Source organism: Bos indicus x Bos taurus, chromosome 25, assembly GCF_003369695.1.
Source record: "Bos indicus x Bos taurus breed Angus x Brahman F1 hybrid chromosome 25, Bos_hybrid_MaternalHap_v2.0, whole genome shotgun sequence".
NCBI lineage: Eukaryota > Metazoa > Chordata > Mammalia > Artiodactyla > Bovidae > Bos > Bos indicus x Bos taurus.
Window position 1 is genome coordinate 15,172,938 of NC_040100.1, and position 27,718 is coordinate 15,200,655.

Genomic DNA, 27,718 nt, shown 5'->3' on the forward strand with positions numbered 1-27,718 from the left:
TATATAATATGGTAGTTGGGAGATCCATAGGACACTTGCTTGTTGAAATACTGAGCACCACAGTTCCAGTAATAGAAAAAGAACAAGTAAAAATTACAAACAGTAGAACAATAAGCTTGCATGATCATTTTTGCATTTATTTTTAATTCCAAAGTCTGTGGTGTGGGAGAGGAGAATGTGAGTGGAGTAGGAGTGTGTGTATGGGTGTGAGTGGATGTGGGCGTATGGGGGCTGTGGGTGAGTCTGAGTGTGGGTGTGAGTGGGTGTGGGCATGGGTGGGGATGGGTGTACGGGGGTGTGGGTGAGAGTGGGTGAATGTGTGGACCCTCCCTTTACCCTTGTTTTCCTTTCCAGGCCAAGTTCTGGTAAAGATAAAGGGCAGAAGGAGCTAGGGCTTTTGCTGTTTACTTTAGATCTTTTAACTTATACAAGCATGTAAAGTGTTGTAATAAAAATAGAGTAAAACCAGAGCCTTCAAATCCCATTTACACAAAGAAACAACAGATGCCAATGAGAAAAAGGCTTAACTATAATATTCATAAAATTGCGGAAAGAGGTTCCGTGACACAGAGGGAAGAATGTGAGGAGTGCTGGGCTGTAACTAAAGAACATGTGACTACTGATGACCTCGAGCCCTAGAAGCCTGTGCTCTGCAACAAGAGAAGCCACTGCAATGAGAAGCCTGAGCATCGGAACTAGAGAATAACCCCTGCTGGCCACAACTAGAGAAAAACCGGAAAAGCAATGAAGATTCAGTGCAGCCATAGATAAACAAGTAGAATTATTTTTTTAAAAGGAGTGTGTGAAAAATACTAGGGCTGACATAGCATCATAGTCCATACACTAGAATGGGCAAAATTGATCTATGGTGGAAAATAATTGGAACAGTAGCTTCCTCTAGGATGGAGTGGGGTCAGAAATTGACTGGGAGGGGACAGGTGGGAACTTTCTAAAGTGATCATGATGTTCGGTACAGTAAGTGAAATTGCTCAGTTGGGTCCAACTGTTTGCAACCCCATGGACTGTAGCCTGCCAGGCTCCTCTGTCCATGGAATTTTACAGGCATGTACCTTCATAGAATTATTGGGGGTTGTTTGTTTGGTTTTTGTTTGTCTAGTCACCACACAGCTTTCACGGTCTTAGTTCCCCAATCAGGGATTGAACCCAGGCCATGGCAGTGAAAGCACTGAGTCATAACCGCTGGACCGCCAGAGAATTCCCAGGATTGTGGGTTATATTTTTCAAAATTCATCAACTGGCCAAAGATCTGTGCATTTCCTGTCTATACATTTTATTTTAAAAATAATGGTAAGCAAATATTAAATTCTAATTAATGATATACATGGTGAGGCATTTAGGGGTGAAGTTGGACTGGTGTTGCAAATTACTTTGAAATGCATTTTAAAATGTGTTGAACTGATGAACAAGTAGAAAAGGATGAATATAAGGATGGAGATGTGAAAAAGTAAATCTAGTAAAATATTCATAGTAGATTTTAGCTTATAAATACATGGGTGTTCACTATACATTGAAATTTTTCTTAATAAAATGGAAATTTTTACTGATGCCTGGGGCTCTGTACATACGTGCTTCAGTCATGTCTGACTCTGCCACCCTATGGACTGTAGCCTACCAGGCCCTTATGTCCATGGGATACTCCAGGCAAGAATACTGGAGTGGTTTGCCATGCCCTCTTGCAAGAGATCTTCCCGACCCAGGGATGAAACCCATGTCTCCTGCATTGGCAGATGGGTTCTTTACTGCTGGTGCCACTTGGGAAGCCCCTGGAGCCCTGACCTCAGGCCAATTGAATCAGACCCCGTACTGGCAGGGCCTATGCACCCATTTTTTAAGAATTTCAGGTGATGTTAGTAGGGTTGAACCTTGTGAGGGATTTGGCAGGAGTGATGAAGGAACAGAGAAAGGACATAAGAAAAATTTGGGGGGAAAAATGCTGGAAAAAAGTCAGAGACCAGAAGACTGGATGGCCTCAGTGGGCTGTAAGGGAGAAAGCCAGACTGTGGGGGTCTCTTTAGACAGTGGGCTTCATCTGGCAGGAAAGAGGGAGCCTCTTCAGGAGGAAACCAGTTGTGGCAATCAACATTTCAAATGACCAGCCATCAGGATCAGCTACACAATTTGCAGGACCCCATGGGGGGAAAACACTGTAGGACTCCTTATTCAAAAGTTAAGAATTTCAAGATGGCCGGAGCAGAGCATTAATCTAAGCACAGCGCCCTTCTGAGAGAGGAGTCCTGAGTGGCCACACAGGTCACACACCCATGACGTATGCAGTCCTGGTAGAATGGCCAACCATAGGGCTTCCTGTGTTGTGAGACTTCCACTGCTAAAATCAGGTTGTTAGTTAGTTACTGTTAGTTGCTCAGTCGTGTCTGACTCTTTGCAACCCTACGGACTGTAGCCCACCAGGCTCCTCTGTCCATGGAATTCTCCAAGCAAGAATACTGGAGTGGATTGCCATTTCCTCCTCCAGGGGATCTTCCCAAGTCGGGTCTCCTGCATTGCAGACAAATTCTTTACCATTTGAGCCAACAGGGAAGCCCCAAACCAGGACAGATGTGGGGCAAACCAGATCTATTGGTCATCCTATTAAGACTGAGATTCAGAGGAGAAGAATGTCTACATCCAACACTCCCGGCTCACCATTCATTACCTCTGAGCCTTCATCTTCCCTCCTGTAAAGGGGCAGCAGCGATGCTGACCCTGTGCACCTCCTCTAGTTGTGGGCAGAATGAATCTTTTCTGTGAAGTGTGTATTATTTTTGAAGGTTCTGAAAAGGGCTTCTGGGAGAACTGACCTGGCAGCTGGGGGAATGTTGATTTAGAAAGGGACAGATGATCCGGCCTCACCTGGCTGTGGGAGGGGCTGATGCCCAGTTTTGAGGTTCCATGGAACAGGTAGACAGCACCCTGGTTCTCCTGCTCTCCCGGGGCCCCAATGGCCACATCCACCAGCCTGTCCCCATTCACATCCCCCAGCGCTGTCAGGGCTGCCCCAAAGCGGCCCCAGGGGTGGCCCGGCTCCCCTCGAAGGACAGCATCACACTGCCACTTAGCTCTCTGCAGAACAAAAATAGTGTCAGGCCCACCCCAGGCGACCCCTCCATCCCACAGCCAGACCTCACCCAGCCCGGGTCTCATCACTACTCACCCCCCGGGGAAAGGGGCACATGGACACCTGGCCCCCTCGCATCTGCTCATAAAAATGGGGAGCCCCGATGAGGACCAGGTCGGAGCTGCCATCTCTGTTGACATCCACGGAGCAGAGGGAGGCCCCAAAGTAGGAGCCAATCTGAAAGAGATAAGGCCAAGATCACATACCTCTTCCTACCTAAAACAGGGCATGGGGGTTTTCTCCCTGGGATGTAGAATCATGCCTGCCGAGGAAGGCCCTTTGCAGTGGATGAGATCCTCTCCCTGTTTCATGATCAATCCTTGTTTGAATGTACTGCCAGCTGAAGAGCCTGTTATAGAGTTGATGGGCGGTGGTGAGGATTCACCCTAAACCGTGTTCCAGGGAGATGATTAAGGTAGCAAAGAAGTTGGATTTGAAAATACAGACAGGGGCTTCCCTGATAGTCCAGTGGTTAAGAATCCACCTGCCAATGCAGAGAAAGCAGGTTCCATCCTTGGCTGGGGAACCAAGGTCCCACATGCTGCAGGACAACTGAGCCTGAGTACCATAACTACTGAGTACCATAACTACTGAGTACCATAACTACTGAGTACCATAACTACTGTACACCACAACTAGAGAGAAGCCTGCACCCGCGACAAAGAGTCCTCGAGCGGCTATGAAATAGTCCACGCACTGCAACTAAGCCCCAGAGCAGCCACAAATAAAATAAATATTTTTTTTTATTAAAAAGAAAAAGAAAATATCGAGAGAAAAGCCTGGAAGACCACACGGGATATCCTTTCAATATGTTGGCAGTCTTTAGAGGGTAAATCGAAGTTGGCAGTCTGGCTAATAGGGAATCAACTGGCTTGGATGAAAAATAACTATTGTTACAGGAATTTTTTTGCATGATATTGAGAAATAATGTTTACGTTTTAAAAGAATTTTAAAATATGTTCAAAAAATATCAAGATATGTTCTCTGTAAATGGGTAGACTTCATCCATAGAAATCACCTGTTTAGTCATTCATTCATTCATTCAACAAACAAAGGGTTGCTCTTTGCTGAGTGTGAGGCTGGGTAGTAGAGATGGTGCCTTCAAGGCTTTTAGTTCAGGAGGTTGGAAGGGAGAACAGTACCAGATAAAAGGGAGATGCATACGGAAATTTCTAATTTGTGGGGCAAGTTCAAGGAAGGAAAAGTGCAGATAGCATCAAGACAGTGACTCACTACTGTCTGATTTCTGCCTCACACGCCTCTGAGGGAAGCCTCCTGATAGTCCGGGCATGTGCATGCTGCTGCTGCTGCTGCTAAGTCACTTCAGTCGTGTCCGACTCTGTGTGACCCCATAGACGGCAGTCCACCAGGCTTCCCCGTCCCTGGGATTCTCCAGGCAAGAACACTGGAGTGCTAAGTCGCTTCAATTGTGTCCGACTCTTTGCGACTGTATGGATTGCAGCTCGCCACGCTCCTCTCTCCATGCAGAGGACACTCTTACCTGAATTCCCCAGGAGATCTTAATAGATTCTTGCCTGGATTTCTCAGGCAAGAATACTGGAGTGGGTTGCCAGGCCCTCCTCCAGGGGATCTTCTCCACTCAGGGATCGAACCCATGTCTCCTGTGTTTCTTGCACTGCAGGAGGATTCTTTACTGCTGAGCCATCGGGGAAGCCCCCCCCACCCCGCCCCCCCGCCCCCCACCCCCGCCTCTTCCCCCGCCTCCTCCCCCATAGTTCAATAAAGGCATTTAAGCTTCATCATAAAGTCAATAGGATTTTTTTTTTGCTTTTAGGTCAAGTTTATTGGGTATAATTTCCACATAATAAAATTCAACCTTTTTACTACAGTTTTATGAGTTTTGACAAACACACAAAGTCATGTAATTAACCACGATGGTCAAGATTCAGGACAGTTTCCTCACCCCCAAAATATTCCCTTTTGCTGTAATCAACCTCTTTCCTCAGTCATCAGCCCCTGGCAACCACTGACCTGTTTTCTGTCCCTATAGTTTTGCCTTTTCCAGAATGTTATATAAAGGGAATTATACAATAGGTAGCTTTTCAGATCTGGCTTCTTTCAACTAGAGTAAGCATTTGGGCTTCATCCATGTTGTTGCATGTATCATTAATTTGTTCTGATTTATTTCTGACAAGTATTCCATTGTACAGATGTACCACAGTTTGTTTATCCATTCCCCAGTTGAGGGATATTCGGGTTGATTCCAATTTGGGGCATTTATAAATAAAACCACTGCTGCTGCTGCTGCTAAGTCACTTCAGTCATGTCTGTGTGACCCCATAGACGGCAGCCCACCAGGCTCCCCGTCCCTGGGATTCTCCAGGCAAGAACACTGGAGTGGGTTGCCATTTCCTCCTCCAATGCATGAAAGTGAAAAGTGAAAGTGAAGTTGCTTAGTCGTCTCTGACCCTCAGCGACCCCATGGTCTGCAGCCTTCCAGGCTCCTCCGTACATGGGATTTTCCAGGCAAGAGTACTGGAGTGGGGTGCCATTGCCTTCTCCAGAATAAAGCCACTAAAAACATTTAAATATAGGTTTTCATGTAAATGTCTATTTTTATTTCTCCTGGATAACTACCTAAGAGTGTTATGGCAACTGCATATTGAACTTTGTAAGATACTGATGAACTTTTCCAAAGTAGTCATTTTTCCAATGACATTTTTCTATTCTGACAGCAATGTATGGGTGTTTTAGTTGCCACACATCCTTGCCAGTGCTTGATATTGCAAGTTCATTTCTTTTTTATGTTAATCATATTAATAGGTGTGCTATTGTATCTCACTATATTTTTAATTTGCACTCCACCACTTCATCGGAAATAGATGGGGAAACAGTGGAAACAGTGTCAGACTTTATTTTTCTGGCTCCAAAATCACTACAGATGGTGACTGCAGCCATGAAATTAAAAGACGCTTACTCCTTGGAAGGAAAGTTATGACCAACCTACATAGCATATTCAAGCTATGAAAGCAGAGACATTACTTTGCCAACAAAGGTTCGTCTAGTCAAGGCTATGGTTTTTCCTGTGGTCATGTATGGATGTGAGAGTTGGACTGTGAAGAAGGCTGAGCGCCGAAGAATTGATGCTTTTGAACTGTGGTGTTGGAGAAGACTCTTGAGAGTTCCTTGGACTGCAAGGAGATCCAACCAGTCCATTCTGAAGGAGATCAGCCCTGGGATTTCTTTGGAAGGAATGATGCTAAAGCTGAAACTCCAGTACTTTGGCCACCTCCTGTGAAGAGTTGACTCATTGGAAAAGACTCTGATGCTGGGGGGGATTGGAGGCAGGAGGAGAAGGGGACGACAGAGGATGAGATGGTTAGATGGCATCACTGACTCGATGGACATGAGTCTCAGTGAACTCCGGGAGTTGGTGATGGACAGGGAGGCCTGGAGTGCTGTGATTCTTGGGGTTGCAAAGAGTCGGACACGACTGAGCGACTGATCTGATCTGATCTGATGATTTAATGATATGGGACATTCTTTCATGTGCTTATTTGCCATTCACATATCTTCTTTGGTTAAGTGTTCAAATATTCTGCTTATTTTTTAATTGAATTATTTGACTTCTTGTTGTTGAGTTTTGAGACTCCTTTATGTATTCTGGATATAAGTCTTTTGTCAGATATGTAATTTTATTTTATTTCAAATATGTCATTTTTAAAAAGGAAGACAAAAAAAAGAAAAAGGAAGGAAAATTTGCAAATATTTTCTTCCAGTCCATAGCTTATCTGCTCATTCTCTTAATAAACAGAGCAAAACTTTTCTTAGTTATCTTTTTTTTTTCTTTATGGGCCATGTTTCCAGTGTTATATCTAAGAATTCTTCGACTAATGCAAGGTCACAGAAATTTTCTCCTAATGTTTTCTTTCACAAGTATAATAGTTTCAGATTGTACATTCAGCTCTATAATCTATTTTGAATTAATCTTAACATGGATCAGTTGACAAGATACGTGTAGAAGGTTTGGTTTTGTTTTCTTACTATGGGTGTTCAATTGTTTCAGCACCTCTGAGCTCTCCATTGAATTACCTTTGTGTCTTTATTGACAAGCAATGTCAGTTTACTTGAGGCCTATTCTGTTTCCCCGATATTCCTGCCACACTGTTCTGCTTACTGCAACTTTTACAGGAAGTCTGAAAATTCAGGTAGGCTATGAATCTTCCACTAAATACCTACGAGTATTTACCCAAGATCTTTTTCAAACCTGTTTTGAATATTTACTTTCTTTGATTTTTTCATATAAATCTTAGAACCAGCTCATTAATTCTACAAATAAGTTAGAATTTTGATTGGCATTGTGTTGCATCTATAGATCAGTTTGAGAAGTAACATCTTAGCAATATTGAGTCTTCCAATCCATGAACACAGTGTATCTTTCCATTTATTTAGGTCTTTGATTTCTCTCATCAGTGTTTTGTACATTTCAGGATAAAGATATTGTACACATTTTATTAGATTTATACCTAAGGATTTCATGGTCTGGGCTTCCCAGGTGGTGCTAATAGTAAAGAATCCACCTGCCAGTGGAGGAGATTCAAGAGACACAGGTTCAATCCCTGGGTTGGGAAGATCCTGCGGAGAAGTAAATGGCAACCCACTCCAGTATTCTTGCCTGGAGAATCCCATAGACAGAGGAGCCTGGCGGGCTACAGTCCACAGGGTCTCAAAGAGCCGTACATGACTCAAGCAACTTAGCACGCACGCACGCATTTCATGGCCTTTGGTGCTACTGTGAATGATGCCGTTTTTTTAATTTAAACTTCCAAATATTCATTGCAGGCCTAGAAACACAGCTGATTTTTACATGTTGATCTTGTATCCTGAGAAATTACTGAAATAACTTATTAGTTACATAATTTTTTTAAATAGATTTTTTGGGACTTCCCAGGCAAACAGTCATGTCATTGGTAAATAGAGACAGCTTTATTTTTTCCCTTCCATTCTGCATGCTCTTTTTTCTCTTCTTTTCTTGCCTTATTGCACTGCTGTGTCTTCCAGTATGATATCGAATAGGAGTGGTGAAAGTGGATATTCTTGCCTTGTTCCCAATTAGGAAAAAAATTCTCTTTTACTTTTAAATAAGATGCGAGTTGTAGGTTGTTATTATTGTTGTTGTTTTAAATGCTCTTTCTCAGGTTAAGGAAGTTCCTTTTAATTCCTAATTTGCTGGGAACATCATGAAAGCATGTATTTTGTCAAATTCTTTTCCATAGCTGTTAAGATTATTACATTTTTCTTCTCTAGTCTGTTGTTATGGTGAATTACATTGATTTTTTTTTCCAGAATGGCTCTTTTAAATTGAGATAAAATTTACATTACAAAATTCATCATTTTAAAGTATAAAATTTAGTGGGTTCTAGTATATTCACAATGTTATGTAACCATCGCCACGAATTCCAAAACATTTTCATCACCCTAGGAAGAAGCCCTATACCTGTTAAAAGTCACTCCCAATCTGCTCCCCCCTCCCTCTATATCCAGGCAACCACTAATCTACTTTCTGGCTCAATGAATTTATCTACTCTGGACATTTCAGGTGAATTAAATCATACAATATGTGGTCTTTTGTGGCTGGGTTTTTAAATTTAGCATAACATTTTCAAAGTTTATCCATGTTGTAGCATGTATCAACACTTCATACTTTTTATGGCTAAATAGTATTCCACTACATGATACACCACATTTTGTTTATCTATTCATGAGTTGATGAACATCTAGGTTCCTTCCACATTTTAACTATTATGAATAATGCTGCTATGAACATTCATGTATAAGCTTTAGTTTGAACAACTGTTTTCATCCTGGGAAAGGGTATACACCTAGGAGCAAAATTTCTGAGTCATATTGTAAATCTGGGGGCTTCCCCAGTGGCTCGGTGGTAAAGAATCCACCTGCCAATGCAGGAGACGGGGATTCAATCCCTGTGTTGAGAGGAACCCCTGAAGGAGATGGTAACCCACTCCAGTATTCTTGCCTGGGAAATCCCATGGACAGAGAAACCTGGCAGGCTACAGTCCATGGGGTCGCAAAAGAGTCAGGCATGACTGAGCAACTAAACAACTCAACAGCAACAGCAATGGTAAATCTAAAGTTAACTAAACCGCCAAACTGTGTTCCGTAGGAGCTGTATTACTTTACATTCCCAGCAGCAAAGTACGAAGGTCTCAATTTCTCCACATTCTCACCCACATGTTATTTTTCATGTTTTTTTTTTCTTTTAAATAGCCTTTCTAGTGCTGTCTCTATTGTGGTTTTGACTTTCATTTCCCCAATGACTAGTAATGTCAAGCATCTTTTCATGTTCTTATTGGCCATTTGTATAGCTTATCTAAAGAAATATCTATCTGAATCCTTTGCCCTTTTTTAAATGAGGTTGTCTTTTTATCGTTGAATTGTAAAAGTTCTTTATATATTCTAAATACCAGATCTTTATCAGATATATGACTTATAAATAGTTTCTCCCATTCTTTTCATTTTCTTTACAGTGTTATTTGATGCTCAAAGGTTTTTAATTTTATGAAGTCCAGCTTACCTATTTTATATTTGCTTGTGTTTATGGTGGAATGTTCAAAAACTCATTGCCAAATCTAAGGTTACAGAAATTCACCTAAGAATCCCTCTAAGAGGTTCAAAGCTTTTATTCTTACATTTCGGTTTTTGATCCATTTTAAATTAATTTTTGTATATTGTAAGGTAAGGATCCAAATTTATCCATTTGCATGTGGATATCCAGTTAACCCAACATCTTTGTTGAAAATCTTTTTTTCCTTAGTGAATGAACTTGATACCTTTGTTGAAAATCAACTGGCCATAGTTATATGGGCTTATTTCTGGACTCTCAGTTCTATTCCATTGATCTATAGGTCTGTCCTTAGCTGTACCATCCTGTCTTGATTACTGTAACTTTAAAGTAAGCCTCAAATTGGAAACTGTGACTCCTCCAACTTAATTCTTCTTTTTCAAGATTATTTTGGCTACTGTGAGTCTCTTGCATTTTCATATGAACTTTAGAATCAGTTGGCCCATTTCTGCAACATTGTTGAACAAGCCCTATGTTCTTGGGATAAACCACACTTGGTCATGATGTATTATTCTTTTTATAGATTGCTGAATTCAAGTTGCTAACACTTTCTTAAAAACAGTTTTTGCAGGGGTGATATTCAAAATATTGAATTCCTAGGACTGCTCAGGCACCAACCACAGGCTTAGCTGAAGTGGGTCCTAGGTGTCTTCTGAGTCAGGTCGTATCTGACGTCATAGTTGCTAGATTATGGCGAAGTTCAAAGAGTACAGGGTGAGGGGACCAGAGTGCATGGTGGGGGTGGGGAGAGAGAAGGGGGAGGACGTCTCAACAAAGCAGCTATTTATTGACAGATATAGAATTATTTCAATATTTTAATAACTAATATGGTTTACTTGTTAGAAAAAGTGAAAGTGTTAATCACTCAGTCATGTTCCACTCTTTGCAACCCCAAGGATCGAACTTGGGTCTCCCGCATTACAGGCAGATTCTTTACCGTCTGAGCCATCAGGGAAGCTCATCCTGGTTATGGACTGGTCAAATGCCAGTTTTGTGTACAGATAGACTTGTAGGGAGCTCTGGACAGGTCAAGTGTTGGTATTTACTATTATCAGAAAAGTGAGGACATGATATTCTCAAATGCAAGTTTGTCCCAAAGTTGGTCCCACTGCTCTCTAGCTTAAAGTCCTCTGAAATCTGCTTTACAAACCTCTGCTACACCTTATATGTATGGCTGAGTCCCTTTGCTGTCCACCTGAAACTATCACAATATTGATAATCAGCTATACTCCAATACAAAATAAAAAGTTTAATAAAAAAAAAAAACTCTGCCCCATTGGCACCTGGTGATGCCCATCCTGGAAGCCCTCAGTCCCCAGGGTACTTCTGTTGGTACATCCGTACCCCACACACTCGGCACTCACCTGGCTTCCCTTGATTTCAGCGTTTTTCTGCCAAACACCTGCATTCTGTCTGAATATCACCACCAGGCCGATGTGCTGATATCGAGGTGCTCCCAGAAACAGGTGTTGCACCCGGTTCCGCAAGGTGACTTCGGCAGCATAACCTGAAGATGATGAATTAAGAGGAGAAAGTGCTTTCCCTCAGAGACTCTGCCCCCACCAGCAGGACTGTCCCGTGAGTAGGGGCAATGGGGCTGCCCGTGGTTGTGAGGTTGGGGTAACTGAACCCAGCACTCTATTCCTCTTCATTTGTTGTAGTTGGTAGTGGTGTTATTGCTTAGTCACTAAGTCATATCCAACTGTTTTTGACTCCATGAACTGTAGTCCGCCAGGCTCCTCTGTCCATGGGATTCTCCAAGCAAGAATACTGGAGTGGGTTGCCATTTTCTTCTCCAGGGGATCTTCCCAACCCAGGGATTGGACCCGAGTCTCCTGCATTGGCAGATTCTTTACCTCTGAGTCACCAGGGAAGCCCATTCCTCTTCATTAGCATAATTAAAATGAAGTTTTGATATTTCTGTCTTTAAACCTATCCCAAGAGCCTGTGAAAGATCCAAGGACATCTACACTGGTTGAATTATGCCATATCCTGACCCCTTTTTAGAGTAACTCTGCCCTCTCTACTTACCCAAGTAAGCATCATTCATGTCTGAATCTATCCTGGTTGTATTGATGAAGGTGATTTTATCATTTGATGTATGCAGAAAGGCTCCACCAGCCCAGTCAAAGCTCCCCACAGCACCCAGCAAGGGACCATCCTGGGAAAGAAGGTAGAATAAGATTAAGAAATCTAGAGCTTCAGTGCCATCAAAATCCCAATGGCATTTTTCACAGAAATAGAACAAACAATCCTAAAATTTGTATGGAATCACAAAAGATCCCAAATAACCAAAGCATTTTGAGAAAAAGAACAAGTTAGAGGCATCACACTTCCTGGGTTCAAACTATATGGCAAAACTATAGTAATCAAAACAGTATAATATTGTCATAAAAATAGACACATAAGTCAATGGAACAGAATAGAGAGCCATTTATATATGTATGTATATAAACCCATACATATGTTGTACTTATGTATTGTGGGCTTCCCTGACAGCTCAGCGGTAAAGAGTCTGCCTGCAATGCAGGAGACATGGGTTCAATCCCTGAGTTGGGAAGATCCTCTAGAGAAGGAAATGGCAATCCACTCCCGTATTCTTATCTGGGAAATCTCATGGACAGAGGAGCCTGGTAGGCTAAAGTCCATGGGGTCACAAAAGAGTTGGACATGACTTAGTGAATTTACAACAAAGGAGAGAATAATATACAGAGGGAAAAGGATAGTCTCTTCAATAAATGGTTTTGGGAAAATTAGACAGCCACATGCAAAAGAATGAACCTGGACCACTATTTTACACTATTCATAAAGATCAATTCAAAATGGATAAAAGACTCGAACATAAGGTCAGAAATCATAAAACGCCAAGAAGAAAACATAGGTAGTAATCTCCTTGACATCAGTCTTGGTGATGATTATTTGAACTTAACACCAAAAACAAAATAAGCAGTGAGACCACATTAACTAAAAAGCTTCTGCATAGCAAAGGAAACCAACAACAAAATTAAAAGGTAACCTATAGAGCAGGAGAAAATATTTTCAAATCATATATCATATATCCATATTTGGGTTAATACTGAAATATATAAAGAACTCATACAACTCAAAAGTTTGTTTTAAAACCTGACTTTAAAATGAGAAGAAGATCTGAAAAGACATTTTTCCAAGGAAGACATACAGATGGCTAAGACGTACATGAAAAAAATGCTCAACATCACTAATCATCAAGGAAATGCAAACCAAAATCACAATGAGCTATCACTTCACACCTGTTGGAATGGCTGTCATCACAAACAGAAGAAATAAGTGTTGCTGAGGATGTGAAGAAAAAGGAAAACTTATACACAGTTGGTGGAAAAGTAATTGGTACAGCCACTATGGAAAAGAGTAAGGAGGCTCCTCAAAATTTTTAAATTAAAACTACTATGATCCCAGCAATCATACTTCTGGGTAAATATCCAAAAGAAATGAAAATACTAACTGGAAAAGGTATCTGGGACTTCCCTGGTGGTGCAGTGGTTAAGAATCCTCCTGCCAATGTAGGGGACACAAGTTCAATCCCTGGTCTGGGGAAGTCCCTCATACTGTAGAGCAACTAAGCCTGTGCACCTCAAGTACTGAAGCCCATGCGCCTAGAGCCCATGCTCTGCAATGAGAGAAGCCACTGCCATGAGAAGCCTGTGCACTGCAACCAGAGAGTAGCCTCTGCTTTCAGAGTAGCCCCGCTCGCCACAAGTAGAGAAAGCCCGTGTGCAGCAATGAAGCCCCAGCACAATCAAACATAAAGAAATTAGCTTTTAACTGATACTACTGAACTTGTTTCCAAAGCAGAAACAGACTCACAGACATAGAAAACCAATTTATGATTACCAAAGAGGAAAGAGGGAGAAGGGATAAATTAGGAAATCGGGATTTACAGATACACACTACTATATATAAAACAGGTGAACAACAAGGTCCTACTGTATAGCACACGGAACTGTATTCAATATCTTATTATAGCCTATAATGGAAAAGAATATGAAAAAGAATATAAATATATATATATATATGAGAGAGAGAACTGAATCAATTTGCTGTACACCAGAAATTACTACAACACTGTAAATTAACCATACTTCAATTTTTAAAAAAGAAAAAAAGATGTACCTCCCAACAGGTACCCATCACAGAGAATAGCCCCCAAACCTTTGCACCACTTCTCCTGCTTTGTCTCACCCCTCAACTTCAATTAAACAAAAGGCCACTTACGGAGGTGAAGGCAGCACTGAAACCTTCCTGAGACATCTCATGCTCAAAGGAACTGGTACTTCCTGTCTGCGTACCTGTGAAGAAAAGAACACTCTACATTAAAGAAAGCAGAAGAACCAAGAACAGGGGCTGGAAACTCAAATGCTATAGCAACCAGACAAAAGGAGCCTCAGATGAGAGCCATACAACCCACTCCCCTTATTTTTACATTTCCTCTGTTATGCTTTTGTTTTTCATTTAAGTTACAGTTAATCTACAGTATTAATGTCAGTTTCAGGTGAACAGCATAGTGATTCAGTATTTTCATGGATTATACTCCTTTATAGGTTATTACAAGATAATAGCTATAATTTATATCTTTGTTGCTTATCTAGCCATATTGCTGTTTTTCAGTCACTAAGTTGTGTCCAACTCTTTGCACCCCCATAAATTGCACCACAATTTATGGTTTCCCTGTCCTTCACTATCTCCTGGAGTTTGCTCAAATTCATGTCCATTGAGTCTGTGATACCCTCCAACCATCTTATCCTCTGTCACTCCTTTCTCCTGCCCTCAATCTTCCCCAGCATCAGGGTCTTTCCAATGAGTCAGCTCTTCGCCTCAGGTGGTCAAAGTATTAGAGTTTCAGCTTCAGTATCAATCCTTCAGTGAATTTTCAGAGTTGATTCCCTCTAGGATTGACTGGTTTGATCTCCTTGCTGTCTAAGGGACTCCCAAGAGTCTTCTCTAGCACCACAATTCAAAAGCATCAATTCTTTGGTGGTCAGCCTTCTGTATGATCCAACTCTCACATGATTACTAGAAAAACCATAGCTTTGACTATATGGACCATTGTTGGCATGTGGCCCCTTTTTAATATTTATTTTTATTTATTCAGCTGCACTGGGTCTTAGATATGGATGCAGGATCCAGTTCCCTGACCAGGGATCAAACCCTGGCTCCCAAGATTGGGAACATGGAGTCTTAACCACTAGACCACCAGGGAAGGCCGCATATGCCCCTTTTAAAGGGATGGTGGCTATTTGGTTCCAACTATTTTTTGTCCAGTGGGTATACAGTCCTCAAGGTGTCTAATCTTCCAAATTTTCAAGAGAAACCATAAATTCAGACTGTATGTGAACATTCCCCCAATTTTTAAATTCTTTCCTTCAACAAACATTTATTGAACATGCTTCATGCACCAGGCATTATTCTAAGCACTGGAGATACAGCAGTGAATCAAACAGACAAATGTTGGCAACACATCCAAAGTTGGGGAAAATACCATATGGGATTTGTCTCCCCTACCCTCTAATTTTGCAGCCTGTAGCCAAGACTTGCAAAATTAGATCTTTCAAAGAAATGGAGCGAGAGGCCAGAGTTGTTGAGAACTGGAGGAAGAAGAGAGTTGATGATGAGGGTCAGAATGCCAAGGGCTAGGAGGTCCTTGTTTCTAGAGGGAAATACGTGTTTGGGGGTAAGGGGCTGCCTTTGGAGCTGCTCTAGGACTACAAAACCTTAGCTTACCCTCAATCGCAAAGATCTTTTCCTGAAGCTGGTTCTGAATGGTCTTCAGAGCTTCGAAGTTATTCACCTGGAACACGTGGTCAGCAGGGGGCTTAGATGCAATAGTATCGAGCTCCTGTCGAGATTTCCTACTCCTAAAAGCATCTCCCACCTGTCACCAAAAAACAGAGGTCGAATCAGACAATTTCTGGAAGTAGCACTCTCCACCAGCAAAGAAAATTCTACAGGAAAAGAATTTGAAAATATCTGTCCAAGGAAGGAATGTACCAGAAGGCCCCCAGGACAGGGCTGCCAGGTACGGTGGAGCAGGTTGTACACTCTACATTCTGTCAAGGGGGAAATTGGGGCTGAAATTCAGCCTTTGGCCCATTTGCTGTGCCATGCCTCCTGGCATGGAACTGACCTCTCTTTAGAGGGCAGGGAGCTTTCTCCTTCATATGAAGTTGTTTCCCACTTGCCAAGCCAGGGACCCCAGATAATACATCTTTCTATGTCATGCAAGATACTGTAGTAGTTTGATGACACTGATGCTCCCAACCCTTTACCCCTTCCTGTATCCAAGCCCTTTCCCCAAAGCTTTGCTGTGCCCTCCTCCTCCTGAAAGAGTGTTCTGCTCCATTCATTGTCTCTGGGCTCTGCCACATGTATTGCTTTAGCTCTTGGATGTTATCCCATGTGATACAAACAGAAGCTTGAAAAAATGCTTGCAACATTTCTACTTGCTCTTTTTTCCCTCTGCTTTCACCATGAGAACATGCCCAGGCTAGCCCACTGGAGGAAGAGACACATGGAACAGAAGCATCAAGTTACCCCGGCCCCAGGAGACAAACATGGCAACGCTCAGACATGGAGAGAGCCCAGTCAAGATCAGCAGAGCCACCAACCAGCCTGCAGCTGACTACAGACACGTGAGTGAGTCCAGCTGGGACCAGAAAAACTGCCCAGCCTGACCGACAGACTCACTTACAGTTTTAAGCCACTGAATGTTGGGATCATTTGTTATACAGCATCATTGCAACAGTAGTTCGCTGAGACAGGTGCATCTGTGCTAGCAGAGATTACCCTGGCCTCATTTTGACTTTATTGATGCTTGCAAGTTCAAGGGAGGGTGTGTTTGAGTAGAAACCCACACCAAGTATCAACTCAGAGAGCCACATTTCCTACCCCAATGACGTAGCGAATGATCTTTTTTCTATCAGCTTCAGGGATGACATCACTATACTCCAAAGGATCGAGATATTTTTCCCCATCTGTGATGACAATCATGATCTTAATGGCATGATTCCGGGCTCCACTGCTGCTGTGAAACAGTTCTCTTCTATCCAGGGTAAAGGAGAGAAAAGTCAAATTCGAGCAGACAGAGAGATGCGCCTAATACCAGGGAAGGAACATCAGCAGTTACAGATGCAACTGGACTCTGTCTAGAAGGTGCCTGGGCTCCCCTGGGACAAACACTGAGCTGTAGATGCCCCAAGATCTGGAAGGGAAGCAGAAGAACAGGAAAGTGGAAAGAAAAGAAGCCTTCATTGCTTTTATATTCTTTGGCATAGGCTGATTTTTTTAATTGAGTATTATTCCTTCTAAATTAAAAAGTTCATAGCTTATTTATGCCTTCATCACACCTCTCCTGCTGGCTGTCCAGCTCATCTTCCTGCACTTTTGTCTCAATCCCTACCCTTGCCTCTAAACACACACACACACACACACACACACACACACACACACACACACATATACAGATCAGAGGGAACTTTCCAAAACAAGATATGGGTACATCTCCCCACTGCTGAAAACATCAATGGATCCATTGGCTTTTCAGTTGCCTTGCTAATCTGGCCTCATCTGATCTTTCTACACTCCCTCCAGCCTTGCCCTCTCTCCCCCTAACCCCTGCCTTGTTGTTGTTGCTTAGTCGCTCAGTTGTGTCCAGCTCTTTGCAACCCCACGGACCATAGCCCGCCAGGCTCCTCTGTCCAGGGATTTCCTAGGCAAGAACACTGGAGTGGGTTGCCATTTCCTTCTCTAGGGGATCTTCCTGACCCAGGGATGGAACCCATGCCTCCTGCATTGGCAGGCGGATTCTTTACCACTGAGCCACCAGAGAAGCCCTTACTCTCACCTTTACTCACAATTTGTATGTCATGAACATACCAGGCACAGTCCCTTCTCCACACCTAACTCAAACCGCCCCATCCACTGGAAATACCCTCTACCCCAGCCCTTTCTGAACAATACCCCTTTATCCTGCAAAGCTCAGCCAAAAAAAAAAAAAAAAACCTCCTACTTTCATCCTAAGCAAAGAGGGAAGAGCTTACACTACTTTGCGGATCCCCGTGGCCGTGTGCGTCCTCCCAAACAGCTGTCTTATTGGCCCCACCAGGAATTCCGGGACAGGGTTTCTCTTGAAATCATTGAAGGTGAAGTGAGTCTGGAAGTCATCCGAGTACTGCATCAGAGAGAACTGGGAACAGGCACCTGGTGTTAGACTGGAGCAGGCACCCCTCCTCCCACTTAGCTATCTCCCAGAAAGTTCTCCATAAATCCTGAAATACTCCAGGCTCCAAATTCCTCCAAATTCTGCCCCATCCCAGCCCTTCTGCCTCACCAGGAGGACAGCGATTGGCCATCAGCTCCCACTTCTCAGCACTAGAACTTAGCCAGAGATGACATATGGGTTTCATGTCCCATGCCAACCCCTATCGATTACTGTGCCTACTTTACAGAGGGCTGGAAGAAGGCTGAAGCTGCATCCAGTCAGAGCAAGACAGCAAATCATGAAAGAAAATGCTGATCAAGTGGCAATTTGGCACCATCTGGACAGGAAGTAGGACAGGACCCGCTATAGGCAGGCTGTTCCCTAACCTACCCATTTGCACTCACCAAGGTTTTGGACTTTTGGAATTGACTCATCACAGTTGAGACAAACCTCTTCATCCGCTCAAAGTCTACTGGGTCGATGCTACCAGAGCCATCAATCAAAAAGGCAATGTCACTGTCTTGCTCAGGGCACCCTGGGGGAAAAGGAAAAGAAACTGTAAGTACAAGAGACTCGGGTTCATTTTTTTTTTTTTTTTTAAATCAGCTGTCTGCTGAGCAATGAGAATGAAAGGTAGACAAGACGACAACCATGCGCCTGGCTAAAGAAAAACATGGGACAAAGTGGCATGGGAAACTTTAGTTCATTCTGCTCAAGGCAGGGAAAGTAGTTATCACAGCTACCTCATAGAAGAATAAGAAATAATTTGCAGACTTCCCTGGTGGTCCAGTGGTTAAGAATCCGACCTCCCAGTGGGACATGGGTTCGAACCCTGGGGCAGGAAGTTTCCACATGCTGTGGGGCAAGCAAGCCCATACGCCACGACTACTAATCTCACGTGCGCTAGAGCCCATACTCAGAAACAAGAGAATCCGCTAGAATGAGAAGCCTGAGCCCCACAATTAGAGACTAGCCCTCGCTCACTGCAGCTAGGAAAAAACCACCGACCAGCAATGAAGACCCAGCACAGCCAAAAATAAATAATTTTCTTCTGGAATATTTAAGAGTGAAAATTGAAGAGAAACACTGGAACCCAGTTTCCTCACCCTTCTGCACCAAGATTTGTAAATAACCCCCCAGACTACGAGTCCCTCAGCCCAGTCCTGCCCAGGGCCCTCCAGTCTCACACTGCTTCTCTGTACCCACCTCTGAGGGCCCTTGGGATCCTCCTGGGTTGCTGGAGTAGATTGGATCCAAACGAGAAGCAGAGGCCATTTGCATAGGTGTTCTCCTTGCAAATTTGGTGCACTGTGGGGCCACAGGCCTAGGGGGCAGGGAAACAGTGGGAGGGGCTGTCTCTGCTCCCTGTCCTTTCAACCCAGCCTCTCCACCCATCAAGACCCCAGGCCCAGCAGCCTTGGGCCCTCAACTCCTTCCCTTGGAACACTCCCATGACCCAAGGCAACTCACCAGCAGCCGGAAAGGGTTGGCAGCAAATGCAAGAGACAAGCCCAGGGACATGTTCACAGCCTCTGGGGGAACTGAGAGGACAGATATACACATGGTCAGCCTTGGGGGATGGAAGGGGCTCTGTAAGAGCTCCATGGGCTTCCCTGGCGGCTCAGTGGTAAAGAGTCTGCCTGCCAATGCTGGAGACCGGGGTTTGATCCCTGGGTCAGGAAGATCCCCTGGAGGACTAAATGGCAACACACTGCAGTATGCCTGCTTGGGAAATTCCATGGACAGAGGAGCCTGGCAGGCTACAGTCCATGGGGTCTCCAAGAGTTGGACATGACTTAGTGACTAAACAAGAGTTGGACAGGGGTCACCTCAACCTGGCAGATTCTGAGGTCTGACAGATCCAAAGAGGCACGTAGGTCATAGAAAGGGACAAGGAGAGGGGAGCCTGAGAGTGATTGCATACAGCTCAGAGGCCGAAGAGCTGCCCCCCTGAGCCCCCCGCCACAGACCCCAGGACAAAGGCCTGACAAGTCCAGGTGTGTGCAGAGGTGGAGTCCTAGCCCTGGGCCCGGCCGGGGCAGTGATGACTCACCCTGCAGGGGGATGGCCTCACACCTGCCCGTGCTGTAGTCACAGTGGTAGAGGCCGCCTGTTTGATTAGCAGCCTTTACCTCCTGGGGGGCTCCAACCACCAGCCTGGAGGGAAACGGATAAGAGGACACGATGACAACTGGGGAGGAGACCAATGATGGAAGTTCTGCCACTCAGAGGATAAGTGGGGAGCCACCCTTGCAGGGATTCCCCACCTCCCCCCAACAGGAAGAAGACTCAGCAAAGAAAAAATGAAGAATTTATTTTTTACCCATTGTTTGTTTATTGTGAATATTCTCGTAATCCAGTCATTTGAATTTATGGTCCCAAGGGTCACTTCAGTAAGTTCAAGAATTTCTAAATTGTGAAGGTAGACAGTCTACTTTCCTAACTTGAAAGCACTTCCCTCTTCCTGTGTCAGGCAAGGATGCAATATTGCAGAGTGGAAAGGAATAGAGGCCTTGGAGTTTTACTGTCTAAAATAAAAATTTAGTCCCACCCTTACTTCCTGTGTGACCTTGAAGGACTGATTTAATTACCTTATTATTCTTCAATGTTCTCACCTCTAAAATACAGAGAACAGTAGTACCTACCTCAAAGTTATTATCATGATTAAATGAGTTAGTCCATGTACAGTTCCCAAACAGGAAAATGTCTGGGGACTTCCCTGGCAGTGCAGTGGTTGAAATTCTGCACTTCCACTGTAGAGGGCATGGCTTCAATTCCTGGTCAGGGAACTAAGATTCTGCCTGCAATATGGCACAGCCAAAATTTTTTTTCCAATTTTTTTAAATAGGAAAATGTTTAATCTTGGAGTGAGAAGAGTCCCTCTAAGGAGGACATAATATATCCAGAAGTCATTTTTAAATGAATACAGTCAACCCCACAAGTTTTTTGTTTTTATTTTTATTTTTTTGATCATGCCACAAGGCATTTGAGATCCTAGTTCACCAGCCAAGGGCCAAACCCGTGCCCCTGCCACAGAAGCTCAGAGTCCTAACCACTGGACTGCCAGGGAAGTCCCCCCAACAGGCATTTAAAATAAATTTCTGTATGTGATCTACTACCAAAAACAAAGTCAAAAAATAAATGATCAACTGGGGGAGGGAGATGAACACCCAGACTATTTCCTCAGTAGTCACATCTCCCACAAATCAAGAAGGGAAAAAAAAAAGAGAAAAATGGGCCACAGATAAGGAGGAAAAAAAGTGTTCACAGAAAAGGAAATAAATCTCTCTTAAAAGAAGAAATGCAATTTAAAACTAAATTGAGATACCATTTCTTCCCTATTTGATTTACAAAGATCGTTAAGTTTGCTAACACTTTGGGTTGGCTAATTGGTGGGGAAGTAAGTGTTTGCACAAATTTCTGGTGTGAATGTGAAGTGTTGCCACCATCATAGAAGGTAATCTGGAAAAATCTATTAAAATTACATATGCACATGTACCCTCGGATCCAGCGATCCTAGTTTTAGGAATTTACTTCCGAAATATACTTGCTCATGTACAAAATGCCAGCATTGTTTATAGAGCAAAAGTTTGGAAACAATCCAATGTCTGCTCAGAAGAGATTTAAAGATAACAAAAAAGTAAATTACAGTATTTCCAAATAATAGATAATAATAAAAATAGAATATGATGTCAGCATAAAAAAGAACAAGGAAGCTCTTTATATACTTACTCAGTAAAATCAGCAAGCTCTGCTAATTTTTTTTTAAAAAAACTGCAGAAGACAGTTTAGAGCAGAAGCTGGCAAATTTTTTCTCGAAAAATGACATTATTTTCATAAATATTATTTTTGTAAAAGTAAATATTTTAGGCTTTGCAGGCTCTAGTGTCTGTGTCCCAGCCTCCCTGTTCTGCTACTGTGCTCCAGAGCTGCCATAAATAATAAATGACTACAGATTGTTTTACTAAGTGAAGTATGTCAGGAAAAAAAAATACAGTATCACTCATATGTGGAATCCAGTTAAAAAAAAAAAGGTATAAAAATGAACTTACAAAACAGACACAGACTCACTGATTTCAAAAACAAACTTATGTTACCAAAGGGGAAATGTAAGCAGGAGAGATAAATTAGGAATTTACTATTAACACACATACACGGCTGTATATAAATTAGATAACCAAAACAGGGACCTATGGTATATAGTACAATGAACTCTACTCAATTTTCTGTAATAACCTATATGGGGAAAGAATCTCAAAAATAATGAATATATGTACATGTATAACCAAACCACTTTGCTGTACATCTGAAACCAGCACAACATTGTAAATCAGCTATACTCCAATAGAAAATTTAAGTATTAGAAAATAATAGTCACAATAATAGTAATAGTAATAAATGGCAAGTAGGGGGTGGAGTGGCAGATTGTCAATAAAATGTTAGAAAAATGTGGTTTATGCAGTGTATAACACCTCTGAAAGAACACACAAGAAACCACTTACCAGGGACCCTGCTGGGGAGGGAACTGGGGGATGGGAGGGAGGAAGAGGTTTTCTATCACACTCTTTCATATCTTTTGAATTTATGACTCTGACAAATTAAGAAAAAAAGCAAATCAAGGAAATTTCTATTTTTTTCACATATGTTGCTTTTTTTTTAATTGGAGGATAATTACTTTATATTATTTTGTTGGTTTCTGCCATACATCAACATGAATCCGCCATAAGTATACATATGTCCCCTCCCTCTTTAACCTCCCTGCCACCTCCCAGCACATCCCATCACTCTAGGTGGTCACAGAGCCCTGGTTTGAGTTCCCTGAGTCACACAGCAAATCCCCACTGTCTATCTTACATATGGTAATGCACATGTTTCAGCGTTACTCTCTTAATCATCCCACTCTAGCCTCCCTCGCTGTGTCCGCAAGTCTGTTCTTTATGTCTTCATCTCCTTCGCTGCCCTGCAAATAAGTTCATCAGTAACTGTCTCTCTAGATTCCATATATGTATGTGCTAATATAAGATATGTGTTCCTCTCACTTACTTCACTCTGTATAATAGGCTCTAGGTAATATTCCATTGTATACATTTACCACATCTTCTTTATCCATTCATCAATTGATGGACATCTAGGTTGCTTCCATGTCCTAGCTAGGTATGTTAAATCTTGGAGGGAAAGTGTGTGGGCAGGGAGTGCCCCTGCAGCTCTTACCGGGATCCCTGAATCTGGACCACGCTCTGCCCGAAGCCCCTTGCGTTGTTTTGGAAGATGACTGCTTTTTCCGTGTCCAGGTTGAACCCATGACATAAGGCCAAGGCTGGAGGGAGAACAAGGGGTGGAAGTCAGGAGGTGATGTGGAAACAGCTAAGAAAGCAGCCTGGGACTTCCCTAGTGGTCCCGTGGTTAAGACTCTGAGCTTCCAATGCAGGGGCACCGGTTCCATCCCCGGTTGAAGAACTAAAATCCCACATGCCACAGAACTTGGCCAAAAACATAAAATTTTAAAATAAGAAAGATTAAAAAAAAAAAAAAAAGAAAGATTTATAAAAGAAAGCAGCCTGCTCTCTTGCCCCAAGAATATTCCTGTCAGGATTCACCCTAACCCTACATGGAGATGGGTCCCCCCCAGGTCCCAGCCTGGAGCAGAGGTCACCACACTCTTTCTATAAAGGAGTACATGCTAAGTCCCTCCAGTTCTTTGTAACCCCATGGACTATAGCCCACCAGGCCCCTCTGTCCATGGGATTCTCCAGGCAAGAATACTGGAGTGGGTTGCCATGTCCTTATTCAAGGGATCTTTCTGAAGCAGGGACCTTGTACTGACAAACAAGTTCTTTACCACTAGCGCCACTTGAGAAGCCTTCTATAAAGGGCTCAATAGTAAATATTTTAGGCTTTGTGGACCAAGAGGCAAATGGAATCTAATTATGTATGTATTTATATAAGAAAAGAAGGGGCTTCCCTGGTGTCTCAGACAGTAAAGAATCTGTCCACAATGTGGGAGACCCGGGTTTGATCCCTGGGTCAGGAAGATCCCCTGGAGAAGGGAATGGCAACCCACTCGAGTATTCTTGCTTGGAAAATTCCATGGACAGAGGAGCCTGGCTGGCTACAGTCCAAGGGGTCACAAAGAGTTGGACACAACTGAGCAACTACACTTTCACTTTCAAGAAAAGAAAAAATGCGTTTTTCATGAAGGAAATTCAAAACAGAATAATTGAGTAAAAGTTCTTTTAATACAATTTTGCTGATGAGACAGATGGAATTTTGCAAGATTTAAAGTTAGTGTTCCTTGTCATCAGTTATAAATATTCATCTAGATCTCGTGGCTCCAAACAGTCATCTGCCCATGTACAAAAACACATGATGAGTCCTCACATTACGCCCCAGACTACGTTATGCTGACTCCTGGCCTTAGGACACCAATATCGGGTATAACAGAAGAAATTTTGATATCGTGAGCTATGGGAAGTCATTCTGGCTTCTGTGCATGCTAAGTCACTTGAGTCGTGTCCAACTCTTTGTGATCCCATGGACTGTAGCCCACCAGGCTCCTATGTCCGTGGGATTCTTGCAAGGATACTGGAGTAGGTTGCTATGTCCTCCTCCAGGAGATCTTCCAGTAGGAGGTTTGATCCAGGAGACACAGATTTGACCCCTGGTCCGGAAAGATCCCACAGGCTGCGGGGCAGCTAAGCCCATGCGCTGCAACCACAGAAGCCGTGTGCCCTAGAGCCAGTGCTCTGCCTCAAGAGAAACCACCACAATGAGAAGCTCTCGCACCACAACCAAAGAGTAGCCCCTGCTTGCCACAGCTAGAGAAAGTCTGCATGCAGCAGTGAAGACCCAGCAAAGCCAAAACTAAATAAAAATTTTAAAATTTTAAAAAAATAAAAAAAAAACAAAGATGAAATGCCTCCTTTCCTGGGACGCCAATGCTGTTCCTGCTTTGATGGTAAGACTTCCTTCCCAGGTGCCAAGGCCATACCAGCTTTCTGTGTACCTGATGATCTGTTTGGCTTTCATGTCTTTTGAAACCTCGAAAGAATGCATGCCTGACTTGTCTGATGTGGTTTCCTCTGACAAGATATAAAACTATGCCCTAAACCCTGCTTCTCTGGAACAGTTCCTCCAAGTTCTCAGGAAGCTGTCTCCTGGGCTATAGTTCTCAGTTTAACTCAAAAAACAAACCAAAAAAAAAAACCTCTTTTCTTGTTTATTGATTATTTCCATCAACAGGTACATTCAGCCCCTCTCTGAGCCCCACCCTAGGTTCCCACTCCACTGATTTGCCCAACAGTAAGTTCCTAAAGACTCCACTAGGTAATTTCCTCCCTGTGCAACTCACAAGCATTTCTTTCCCCTCTTTGACTCACATGCCACAAAACACAGAAAAGAAAGGAAAACGAACTTGAATCATTTCAGTCAGTCAGTCATTCGACAAACATTTATATCTGGATCCTTGGAAAAGAGGAGACAAATAGGAGGTGAGGTAGAATCCAAGAAAAAATCACTCTGAGAAGAGAAGCCAAGATCTACTGTGTACTCTTCAATATGTCTTTTCACCTTTCTACACCTCAGTCTCCTCATCCGTGAAGATGGGACCAACCAAATCCAGGGCATACTCTGTGAACTGAGTCATTTATCCAAGCTTCTGTGGTCATCCCATTTCATTCTAGCTCTACTTCGTGAATCCCTTCACCTTTCTCCAATCCCCTTTGGCTTTCCCCAGTCTCACTCCTAAGTATTCGGGACCCTTTGTCTCCACTCACAAACTCAAAAACTCCCCTCCACCTCCCCGGAGGACCCCCAGCTCCAGGCACACCTGTTAATAGAAGGATTCTGTGATTCATAGCTGGAGGCAGCAGGAACCGTGAGGCTGCAGGCACCACTGAGCCACTTCAAGGAAGCCACCAAAGCTAGGAAGGACAGAAAAAGAGAAGTAGGAGGCAGAAGTCTGTCAGACTCAAAGGAAGAGGGCGGAGGCTCAGTGAGCACTCCCGCCTGACCTTCCTCTCCAGGCTGTGTGCGCACAGCTTGGGCTGCTTCCCTACCCAGCTCCCTGGCCCAAACCATCAAGGTCAATATCCCAAAGTTATCTTTGTTTGCCCACCTGCTTCTAGAGTTGGCCAAAACATTATGAAAAACAAAGAATAGACTGAGGACCTGCCTCCCAGAATGTGTCTCCCTGAAGCACAGTTTGCAAAATATCCCTCCTTCCCGCCCAAGGAGCTGTCTTCAGGTGTGGCCATCAATAAGGACAACTCAGGTACAGGGACATCCGGTGATATTTGAATATTATTTTGCTTTAAAAAAAGAAAGTCTCAAACGCTTTTGCCCAGGAATTTTCACTTCCAAAAATTTATCTTGGGACTTTCATGCTGGTCCAGTGGCTATGACTCTGCACATACAATGATGCAGAGGGGCCAGGTTTGATCCCTGGTAAGGGGACTAGATCACACATGCCTCAACTAAGGAAATGTGTGCTGCAAGTAAGACCCGGCACAGCCAAATAAATAAATCTCTAGTTGTGCGCTGCAACTAGAGAAAGCCCCTGAAGTGAAAGTCGCTCAGTTGTATCCAACTTTTTGTGACCCTATGGACTCCTATACAGTCCATGGAATTCTCTAGGCCAGAATACTAGAGTGGGTAGCCTTTTCCTTCTCCAGGGGATCTTCCCAACCCAGGGATCAAACCCAGGTCTCCCACATTGCAGGAGGATTCTTTACCAACTGAGCTATCAGGGAAGCCCAGAGAAAGCCCATACACAGCCCATACACAGCACAGCCAAAAATTAATTAATTAATTAAATCATTAAAAAAATTTTTAGATTCATGTGTGTAGGAAAACCAAAACATTAACGGCATTTGTTGCCTGATCACAGGACAATGAGTCTGTTCTTCTCTATTGTCACACAGCAAACTACTCCAAATCTTAGCAACTTCAAACAGCAACTTCTCTTTTTAAAATTTGTTTAATTGAAATATAGTTGATTTACAATGTTGTATTTGCTTCTGGTGAACAGCAAAGTGACTCAGTTTTACACACATAGAATAGCTTGCATCTGCTAATCCCAAAGCTCCCGGTCCATTTCCTTCCCTCTACCCCCTCCCCATTGGCAACCACAAGTCTGAAACAGCATCCTCTCATTGTATCATGGTGCTGTGGATTGTCTAGCCCCAGTATTTCCCACTAGGGAATCTCAGATAGCTGCAGTCAGATCGTGAGTGGGGCTGGAGTCCTTGAAGGCTCAGCTGGGCTGGACTTTCAAAATAGATCACTCCCATGGCTGGAAGTTGGTGCTGGCTGCAGGCACGGAGCTTGGTCGGGGCTGTCAGCTGTAGGACCTCCATGTGGCTTCTCTATGTGGCTCGGGCTACTCACAGCAGACTGGTTAGACTTTAAGGGTAAATATTCCAAGAGATAAAAATGGAAAGTTTCCAGTCTCTTAAGGTGTTGATCTGGAAACTGCCACAGAATCACTTCCACCATATTCTATTAGTCAAGCAGTCATGGACCTCAACCTCCAAGAGAGGGAGCACAGATCTCACCTCTCAATGTGTTACAGAAATTGTGATCAACTTTTAATCTGCCACAGGGTGATTTTCATTTTCTTCTCTATATATTTTTGTACTTAAAACTTTCATACCAAAAAAAGAATGATGTTTAAAATCAGAAAGAAAAGAAAAACACCAATAAATAAATGACACCATGCCTGAACTTTTTAGCAGGAAAGGGAGCTGAG

General features: G+C 43.1%; 1 protein-coding gene across 1 annotated transcript in view; it reads right to left on the minus strand.

The window, feature by feature from the left end:
- The window catches only part of ITGAM (integrin subunit alpha M), a 38,718-nt gene extending 12,812 nt beyond the window's left edge, over window positions 1-25,906 (minus strand). The window contains exons 1-14 of the mRNA XM_027527185.1: window positions 25,799-25,906; window positions 23,185-23,290; window positions 20,027-20,130; window positions 19,444-19,514; window positions 19,180-19,297; window positions 18,378-18,508; window positions 17,813-17,958; window positions 16,662-16,815; window positions 15,498-15,648; window positions 13,992-14,065; window positions 11,772-11,901; window positions 11,105-11,247; window positions 3,173-3,313; window positions 2,872-3,081 (exon numbers count right to left, since the gene is read on the minus strand). Of these exons, the coding sequence (XP_027382986.1) occupies window positions 2,872-3,081; window positions 3,173-3,313; window positions 11,105-11,247; window positions 11,772-11,901; window positions 13,992-14,065; window positions 15,498-15,648; window positions 16,662-16,815; window positions 17,813-17,958; window positions 18,378-18,508; window positions 19,180-19,297; window positions 19,444-19,514; window positions 20,027-20,130; window positions 23,185-23,290; window positions 25,799-25,826 (1,707 nt within the window). The 5' untranslated portion in view covers window positions 25,827-25,906. The remainder of the gene's footprint in view (window positions 1-2,871; window positions 3,082-3,172; window positions 3,314-11,104; window positions 11,248-11,771; window positions 11,902-13,991; window positions 14,066-15,497; window positions 15,649-16,661; window positions 16,816-17,812; window positions 17,959-18,377; window positions 18,509-19,179; window positions 19,298-19,443; window positions 19,515-20,026; window positions 20,131-23,184; window positions 23,291-25,798) is intronic.
- Window positions 25,907-27,718: the final 1,812 nt, after the last annotated feature.